The sequence below is a fragment of the Durio zibethinus genome, chromosome 6 (assembly GCF_047325235.1).
Source record: "Durio zibethinus cultivar Kanyao isolate XHJ-2024 chromosome 6, ASM4732523v1, whole genome shotgun sequence".
In the NCBI taxonomy this organism is placed as follows: Eukaryota; Viridiplantae; Streptophyta; class Magnoliopsida; order Malvales; family Malvaceae; genus Durio; species Durio zibethinus.
The window spans coordinates 28046868-28057690 of NC_143167.1; the positions used below are offsets into that span (position 1 = coordinate 28046868).

General features: G+C 25.1%; 1 protein-coding gene across 1 annotated transcript; it reads left to right on the forward strand.

Moving 5' to 3' along the window:
- The first annotated feature begins 7410 nt into the window (after positions 1–7410).
- On the forward strand, positions 7411–10211 carry LOC111284413 (uncharacterized). Its single transcript, XM_022873081.2, has 2 exons — positions 7411–8021; positions 8880–10211. The coding sequence occupies exons 1-2, from the start codon at positions 7425–7427 to the stop codon at positions 9735–9737; spliced, it is 1455 nt and encodes a 484-aa protein (XP_022728816.2). The 5' UTR covers positions 7411–7424; the 3' UTR covers positions 9738–10211.
- Positions 10212–10823: the final 612 nt, after the last annotated feature.

Consider the following 10823-nt stretch of genomic DNA (forward strand, 5'->3'; position numbering starts at 1 on the left):
GTTAGGTTATGTTTGATATACAAGATTATGACATGATAGAATAAGATGATATTATAAATAAAATTAAATTAAATAATGTCATCATATCTTATATTTAATACATGCAAAGATTAAAATATGATAATTTATTTGTTAGTTAAAATTATCATTTCTTAAAGTTTATGCAATTTAAATTATTGATTAATTTATAAGGGTATAATAGAATATGTAAGTTCAATCTTATAATTTAAAAATAATCTTCCCCATTTTGAAATGATTAAATTATCCCATGTCAAGAAAAAAAAAAAGATAATCATTCTATTTTATTTATTATCCTATACACTAAATATGACCTTAATTCATTATTTATTTGAAATAAAAAATAATATATGAAATGTTAGAATACTGTTTTTTTATGTTTTCATATTTTTGTAATTAACGATTTTAAACTAAAAAAGAGAGAAAAATATGTGAATTAACTTTTCAAACTTTCATTATTTTTTACCAACAAAACAAATTAAAATAATAAGATAAAGAAAATCTATAACTATTATCATATTAATTTCAATATTTTCATAATCAATTTATTTTAAAAACTTTTCATATTTTACTATCAGTTGAAATTTAAAAAAATGATAGAGATATGAAAAGCCACATAAAATATTATATTAATTTCAATAAAGGGATCAAATCATACAATTGTAAAATTAATTTATTTTACACTCTTTATGACTTCATAAATGATAAATATTTTTACAAATCAACCATTAGATTTAACAACCTATTTGTATCTATCATTCACATAAAATTTCAAGTCAATTCAATATTTTTATCATTTCGAATGAAAGTAATATCATTTTTAATATATATTAATGATTAAAATTTTATTATTATCACATAAATAGATTAACAGATATTTTAAATTTACTAGACATTTGGCAATATGTGATTTACTTAAATAAAGCACAAAATTCAATGGTTGGTTTAACGAATATAAATTGTATAAAAAGATATAAGACTGTTCAAAACTAATTTAGTTTTACATATGCCTAAATAGATCTCTCTACATTTTTGGTTTTCATATTTATTTATTTAATGATCTAAAAATAAATATTTGAAAAGAAAAAGAAATATAAATTATCCTTATTTAAAAAGATTTTCATATTTTGCTAATTACTTAAATTTAATTAATAGTAAAGAGACAAAAAGTGACGAATCATTATTATATGGACTTTAATTTATAGATATTTCATGAATTAATAATATGAAAATAAATTTTAAAAAAATAAAGAATATAAATAAATTTTATTAAATTTTCACTTTTAATTTTTTACAGGTTTCACTATTTTATTTATCTTTAATAATATTTTTTAAATATGATTATTATTTTTATTATTTATTAATTTTTTATTAATTTAATTTTTATTTTTAAAAGATTAATAGTACGAAACATAAAAAAAACTAATATAATTATATAAATTAACTTGATTAAATTTCAAATTCGTCATTTCTGTCTTTTATACTGTTTAAATAAGATTTTCATAAACCATAATGCACATTTGCAATGATTAATTGCTTCAAGTGTCTTCACGATTTGGAGTTGGACCTTAAACATCAAAATTCATATTTATCATAAACTTTCATATAAAAGAATCTAGATGAGGGGACTGAGAAGACTCAGTCCATGCCAACATTTACTGGATCGTCGGTCCGCGGGCCCTGTCGTTATCATTATTATTAAGGAGATGTAATTTCTTTTTTCAACATTTGTACGAAAAAATATTTATTTGTGTAAAATTTTAAAAAAATTTATTCATGTAATTAATTATATGAAAAAATTATTATACTTGCTTTTTTAAAAAAGTTTTCATAAAAAAAATATATAAACATTTTAATAATATGAGGTTAAATTATATATTATTCATCTTTTAAATGAATACTTAAAAAATTAATTTCTGAGTCGCTAATGATATATGCGATCATTCACCTATTGTCATCTTTCATAAATATATATAAGAAGAAATTTTCTTATATTAATATAATTTTTATAATCTTTTTAGATTTTTAATTTAAAATTATTAATTTTAAAAATATTATAAAAATGGTTTAAAAAAAGTCAGGTTCAATATAAAAAAAAAAGAAAAAACAGATTGATTGGACCGTGATTTTTTTGTTATTTTTTTAATTTTAACAATGAAATCATTCTATATTTAATCTACATTTAATTGGTGTTAGAAAAATTAGCGGACAAGTAAAAAAATTGGAAGGGCAAATGGTGATTGCAAATGGGTTAATTTTCAATGAAGATTTCAAGAATTGATATAGAATGATTTTTAGAGGTTACAAAGAGAAAACTTCTTGAAAAAAGCAAATACCATTTGGATAGTTGAGAAACAATTAGGAATTTCTATAATTGGTAATAAAAAAAGATTTTTAAAAAATTATAAATGATGAAAGAGATGGTGAAAAATCATTAGAATAAAAACAACTGCTATACGTAATGCAAAGCTCTCAATTTTTTCTTTTTTTTTTCAAGTGGAATGATTGCTAAGTGAAAAATAAATGTTATTTTGGGATAATGATTTTGTTTATTATTAGGTGAATTAATGGTGTTTTTAGATTTTTTTTGGGAAGAAAAATAAAAATAATGTCTTGGTATATTAGAGTAGTTGTTGGCGGGGTAAATCGTGATGATTAAATGTGTAAATGATACATTAGTATTCGCAAGTTATTCGAATTTGATTCGAATAAAATTTGAATTCGGTTCAATTATTATTGAGTTGAATTCGAGCTTGAAATAGTTTAACTCATTGATTGAGTCGAGTTTAAGTATTTTTATATCCGATTCGAGTAATTCATAAATCTAATCTAACTTTTATATTTAAATATATTTTTATTATTTTAATTAATAAAATATCTTGAATTTGAACACAAAAAATCAAATTCTTATTAAGTATAAGAATCAAATTTATTTTTACATATTAATCAAATAATTTTAAATAATACTATTTCGATTACAAATCAAACTTGAATTAAAAAAATAAAATTCGATCAAATTTAAATTAAATATTAAATCACGAGTTAAAAATTGGGTTCAAATTTTTTATTATATCTATTCAATTCCATCTAATTATAACCTTAGCGGTGATTGATAGTTTATTTAGAATTTTATTTTTATCTTTTTTGTTGAGCTTTTATCATGCGGATGGTAGATCATCAGGTTAGGGGAAATGGTTTTTTGCACGAGACCTATACAATCTTCGTATTTTCCGCTGGGTTTTAACTCCTTAATAATTTTTTTTATAGTTTTCGGTTTTCCACAACGGTAGGCCCAGGGTGCAAAGATCGGGGAAAAGTTGACATGCATGTGTCATGAACCGTACGCAAAACCTAGATTAAGAGGATAATTAGGTTGTAGCTTTCGCCCCGTAACTCACGGGTCTTCTCAGTCATCTGATCTATATTATTTTATTTGAAATTTTATGATAAATATGAATTTTGATGTTAAAAGGTCCAACTCCAATTGCGGCGACACTTGAAAAGCAATCAAACATTGCAAACGTGTAATATGGTTTATGAAAATCTAATTTAAATAGTATTAAAGACATAAATGATGAATTTTAAATGATATAAAAGACATAAATTATGAATTTAAATTTAATTAATTTATATAATTATATTTAAAATAACATTTAATAAATATAAAATTTTAATTTTAATATTTACAATTTTTTTATTTCAAACTATAACTTTTAATAATAATAATAATACATATATATTAAATATTATTTTTAATATAATTATATAAATTAACTTGATTAAATTTCAAATCCATCATTTTTGTCTTTTGTATTATTTCAAGTTCATCATTTTTGTCTTTTACAAGTTAAATGCTCAATTTAAAATTAAATGTTTAGATAATTTCTCAATTCAAAATAAAATATTTTAATTTATACAAATAAAAATTAAACATTATTAATTTATAATAATATAATTTTTTTAATGAAAATTTGATTATGAAACACACATGCCATTAAAATTAGCATATTAAAATGATAAATCATTGGTCAAGTTTTAAAAATATTTGGCGACTTCTTTTAATTTTTTCGTTTTGTCTCTCTTCCATCACCTTTTCCTTCTTCCCATATTTTAAAATTTCAAATAAAAAAAAAACAAAAACATTAATTTGAATCATATAAAAAACTTTTATATTTAAAACATCAAACACTGGATGTTAATTGTTTAAAGAAAAATAAGTTTTAAGGAGCAGTTCACAAAAACCAAGAACTCTTATATCCAAATTATCAAACACTTGGTATATATCTTTTGAAGAAGAATATGTTAAGTTTCAATGAGCTATTTGCAAAAGCAAAGTGCAAATCACATCAGGTGTCTTGGCAAAGTCGTAGGAATCCCATCAGATAATAAAAAAATAAACAGAAACTTTTGCTTGTTCATGAACTTGTGTTACAAATTACAATAATAATAAATGAAGATTACTTTCTTTGATATATATTTCCTGCAAATGGCTCTCTGGCAAGACAACAATTTTTTTCACTTTTCCTTCCAGTGTTATCATTAAAAAGAGATATTGTTGACACATGGCAAACAACAAAAGTCAGCAAATCGACTGTCGCCGCTCACGAAGAACAAAAAACGCTGAGAATGAATTTGAGTGAAAAGATGCAGAAAAGAATTAGAGTTTTAAAGATGGGCTGAGAATGAATTTTAAAAAGAGAAAAGAATAATTGATTGTTTTTTTAGAGGAAAAAAAAAGAAAAACTGATTGCTTTTTTTATAAATATATTTTTGCAATAGTGTCTTTTTATTTCTACGGTAATTTTAGGGTTTTATCACTTCCCTCGTTCCGAATTTGGTTTTAATGATAGAAATGTGTAGTCTTATCCCCTTTCAGGATCAGAAAAAGAAGGCAAAAAGATGTGAGCTTATTCAAGGGCTGCTGCTGTCCATAATTCTTGATGATATTTTATAAGGAGCATTCTGCTTTTGTTGCAATTGTGAAATCCAATTCCTTAATGGATATTGGGGTTACGACGAAGATCACTGTAATCTAAATTTGTTGCGCTTTTTGTAATGCATATTTGGATGTAGAATTTGGTTGTAAAGATGCATGGATTGAGGTTCAAAGATGTTGATGAAAATTTGAGTTTTAAGAATGAAATTGAAAATAAATTTTTAAAATGAAAAAAAAATCTGATTGCTCCTTTAAAAAAAATGAAAAATTGATAATTAAAATTGAATAAAAAATGAGTCTTATTATGTCTATCGTTCCATTCTCTTATTTAAAAGTCAATTCAACCTCGAATTTATTTTGTTATGCATAATAATGGAAGTATCTGTTTCACAGTTAAGTTTTTATTAAAAAAAATTATATTATTATAAATTGATAATATTTAATATTTTTTATATAAATTAAAATATTTAATTTTAAATTAAATAATTATTCAAACGTTTAATTACAATTTAAGCATTTAACCGTCTTTTATGCTATTTAAATAAGATTTTCATTAACCAAAGTACACGTTTGCAACGACCGATTGCCTCAAGTGTCTTCACAATTCGGAGTTGAACGGTAAACATCAAAATTCATATTTATCATAAAATTTAAAATAAAATATAGATGAGATGACTGAGAAGACCCGTCCACGTCAACTTTTACTGGATCTTTGTTCCCCGGGTTTACCGTTGTGGAAAACTATAAAAAAACTGTTAAGGAGTTAAAGGCAAATGGAAAATACGGGGATGTAGGTCCCGTGCGATCATTCACTTGTCACCATCATACAGAAGAGATTTTTTTATATTAGTATAATTTTTTATAATTTTTAAAAATTTTAAATATAATTTTTAAATAATAAATTTTAATTTAAAAACTAAAAAATACGTATAAATTATATTAATATAAATGAAATTTTACTTTATATATATTATATATGAACGAGTTTTGGGTTAATAATCGACGTATGAATGATTTATTATAAAATATTATATTTTAAATTTTAACAATTAAAATTTAATTTTTGATGATTTTATGTCCAAAAAATTGGAAAAAAATTTTCTTATTAATCAAAATTAACGGAGTTTTCGAGTTAAGTGGATTAAAGAGAATAATGTATACCCCTGAGAATTGTCAGAGTTTTTGGGGTTAACATTTTCCTTTTCCGCCTAGGAGAGAATATATAGATAAGATCTATGATCGATAAAATAAGATAAATTAATTAATTTAAAAAATTAATTATTTAAGAGATTAATTAAATTATATTAAGATGGATCTAAAAAATACTTTTTTAGGATTTCGCATAAAACATGCAGAACACATATATTTTGTCAAAAGTTTATAATGAATATTATACACTTATTAATATCAAATTAACTCTCATTAATTGTATTGATTAATAATGAAACTAAAAATTATTGTTAATTTATTAAAATAAAAACTATTAGATATAAACATAATTATCGTGCTTTTTTGTTGTTGGATTTTGAAAATCAACTAGCTAGTGATGTCGGAAATCAAAATTTCCTCTGTAAAATTATATAAAACTGTAAATTCAATTATTTACTTTATTTTACTAAACATGTTTATAGTGCAGAGTTTCTTTTAATACGTTAAGGTTCCGTTTGTTTTTTTAAAAATGATTTTTGAAAAATCATTTCCCTATTTTTAAATATTTATTTAATAAAAAATTGATTGATCAATGAAAAATAATTTATTGGTCGATGAAAAATGAGATTATTTTTTAAAAATTATCTTAAAATTTTGAAAGAAAATATTTTTAAGAAATTATTTATAAATAGAATTATTTATCAATACTTTTAAGCATAATTTTACCTATAAATAATATTAAATTAATAAATAATAATATTATATTAATAAATAACATATTAATAAATAATAAAAGAATAATAAATAGTTTTATTTTAAGTATTTTTATATTAATATAATATTTTAATATTAAATATTATTATTAAAATAAATTAGTTTTGAATATTAATAATTTTAATAATAAATAATTTCATTTTATTTTAATAACAAATAATTTTTAATATTTTAATAATTATATTAATATTGTTTGAAAAAACAAATCTTTCTAAAAATAAACAAATAGCGAAAAATATTTTTATTAAGTTTTTCAAATAATAAATAATTTTTTTAATTCAAAAAATATAAATATTTTTAAAAAAATTATTTTTCGCCGAACAATAGAACTATTTTTTTTTCTTCCCGTGTTAAAATTCTATTCTAGTTTTGTAAGCCACAAAGTACACTCCAAATCTATCAACTTTCCTCGATTATTATTATTATTTAAAAAAAAAAAAAAAAACCTTTCCTCAATTATCGCCGGGTTGAAGTCAACAAGTTATGGTCAACTCCTATTATATATATTCTCTCACTTGAGTAATTAGGAGTATCATTTCTTTTTTTCATGAATACCAAATGCAAATTAATTAGAAAAATGGAGAGGAAGCTCTATGATGCAGTTGTGGAAGGAAGTGTGATTTCCTTGCTCAATTTGCTTCAAGAGGATGCAGTGCTTCTTGACAGATTTATCACTGGTCATTACTCTGAAACACCTTTGCACGTAGCTTCCATGCTTGGCCATTTAGACTTTGTTGATGAAGTTCTTGCTCGGAAGCCAGAGCTAGCCAAAGAACTTGATTCCCGACAGTCATCACCCCTACACTTAGCAACAGCAAAAGGTTATTTGGATATTGTGAAAAGATTACTACAGGTTAACCCTGATATGTGCCTTGTTCGTAACATTGATGGGAGGAACCCTCTTCATATTGCTGCCATCAAGGGCAAACTTGATGTCTTGACAGAGTTGGTCCGCGCCAGACCCTGGGCAGCTCGGCAGCTCATGGACGAAGGTGAGACCATTTTACATGCGTGCGTGAGGTACAACCAGTTGGAGGCAATGAAGTTCTTGGTGGAAAGAGTTTCCGATCATGACTTTGTAAATTGTAAGAATTATGATGGCAACACCATCTTGCATCTGGCAATAGCCGCTAAGCAAATAGAGGTATGTAGTCTCCCTTGTTAATTTCTCTCATTTTTAGATTTAATTACGCTCTTTCTTGAGACCGTCGCTTTTGTTTGAAAAAGATAAAGAATTTAGGCGAGGCAACCTAGGCTTTTAAAAAGAAAAATCTGGGGTTAAGACTTTAGTTTTAAGTTGGTTTACAGCCCGCAAGATAAGCCCTATGTATATCCAAATTCCAAGTATCTCTAACATTTGTCCTAGGCTCGCCGATTTTTTTTTCTCTTGGTTAAACAAAATAAGTGAAATTTACTTGCAATTTTTTGAATTTATGGTCTTGCATGGCCGATGTGTCCCAACTAAAGGGGTAAACTAATCAAGCTATTTCAGTTTGATTAAGAAAAGAATTTGAGATCTAGTTACTCTATTAGCAAATTGAATTGAATTCGAATAATTTAATTTTTGATCGAAAAGATTTACAAATCTAATCGAATTTAACAAAATTTTTATCTGTTTATATATTTAATATATAAATAAATAATAAAAAGAGAATATTTAATATGAATATTTATAATTTTACCATCATACTAAGTGAAATTCAAGTTGTTCAATTAAATTACAAATCAAATTTGAAAATAAAAAATAAAGCTCGAATTTAATTTTGAGCTTGGAATTTTGCATTGAACCAAATTCTGAGTTTGCTATCAATTAGGTTTGGCTCAATTACATCATAGAACCGACAATCCAAAACTTCCGATTAACTCAAATTGGGGTGGTTTGCAGTTTAAGTTAGCCAAGTTTCATAGGAGGCTTGCACTCTTTGGCCCTTGGGCCTTTTTTCCTGTTTACTTTGAATTTCCTAAGCTATGTATTGTGCAATTGATATAAACATTCATGCAGGCCATAAACTTTTTGATTTCTAGCACTACAGTGGACGTCAATTGTCAGAATGCAGATGGTTTCACGGCACTGGATCTTTTATCACAAAACCAGAGGGCTGTGATAGATAAGGAGATTATTGAGTCCCTTCGAAGAATGGGAGCTGTACATGCAAAACATAATCCTTTGTCAAATTGTCAACTTAAATCTGCAAGGATCAAGATCTTAACCTCACCATCAACATCAAACACCGTATCAAAACCTATGAAAAATAAAGATCGCAAGAGGTTTGTTGATAGGAATGCTGATTGGCTTGAAAGAAAACGCAATGCCTTAATGCTGGTGGCTTCCCTGCTAGCTACCATGGCTTTCCAAGCGGGCGTCAATCCTCCTAGTGGCGTTTGGCAGGACACTTCCTCTAGTAGTAGTAGTTCTTCATTAGCGCCATCAAATGATTCAAACGAATCACATCACGAGGCAGGGTCTTCCATAATGGCAGATAATAATCCACTTGCATATTCCTTTTTCCTCATTTCTAACACAACGGGTTTCTTGGCATCTCTTAGCATCATCCTGTTGCTTATAAGTGGATTGCCATTAAGTCATAGGTTCTTTATGTGGGTTTTAATGGTCATTATGTGGGTTGCCATTACTGCTATGGCATTTACATATCTGGTATCTGTCTCAGCTTTGTCTCCTGCACAACCAGGCTCTGTGCTACTCAAGATGATATTAATTGCAGTGTTGGTTTGGATCGGCTTGATGCTCCTAATTCTTCTTGGACACACAATTCGAGTGATAATCAGACTGATAAAGTATCTTCGAAAATTAGTGATCAGATTGATAAACGTTATCTCCACGCGCGGTCCGGGAGCTTAATGTGTGCACTCTTGTGGATTAAAGAAGCTTTGTTACTCTCTCATTCCACAAACCGAGTTAGATATGATAAATTCTTCAGGTAGCTTTTGTTATAAAGGCAGGGCATATGAATCCAAAATCTGTGATGTATTTTATCGGTAGGGTAAATTACATGTACGACGGTCTAGATGTATCCTCCTCAGAAATAAATTCTTATTTTAAGACAATTCATCACAGCCATCTTTTTTAATCCATCAAATTTTCCTTCTTTTCCTTAAGAAAATCAATGGAAGGAATTGATTTTTCTTATAAATTTTTCATCGATCCCTCGGAGTATTTTTTTTTTTTTTCAAACCGACGTATAGACTTCAAAATTGCCAAAATATGCACCTTATGCCAAGATTTCTGAACTTGAACCGTTACAGGCATTTGCAGAAACATAGCTGACAGCTTTGCTCAACGTGTGAAAATTTGATGGTCAAATTGTCCATGAATAGCGTCATCAATATCATTTATCATTTATTATATATAAAGATATGAATTTGAAAAGTATTAATAGTAATCTATCTAGATATTTTTATAAATTTTTAAATTAATAAATTTATTTTTAAAAATATAATTTTTATTAATTTATTTAAATTTAATTTAAATCAACTAAAATTAAAAATAGAATTTATTAGAAATTTAACTACTTAAAATTTTAATTTCAAAAGTATTGAAAGTGATTAGCTAAAACATCCTTAATGAATTTTTTTAAAATTTTTATTTAAATAATTTTTTTTATTATTAGACTCTTTTTTTTAATTAGCTTAAATAATACTAAAAGTGATTGACTAAAATACCTTTAAAAAATTTAATTTCAAAAATGTTAAAAGTAATTGATTAAAATAGCATTAGTAATTTTTGATAAATTTTAATTTAAATGACTTTTTTAATTATTAAACTTTTTTTTTATAAGTAAAATAATTTTTCATATCAAATTAAAATACAATAGAACGAAATTAAAGCTTATTGTGCATAGGAAGAAAATAATTATATTGATTTTGTTAGATTAAATGTGCCATAGGTCCTTATACTTTTCGAATTTTAAAAATTTAGTCCCTCTAA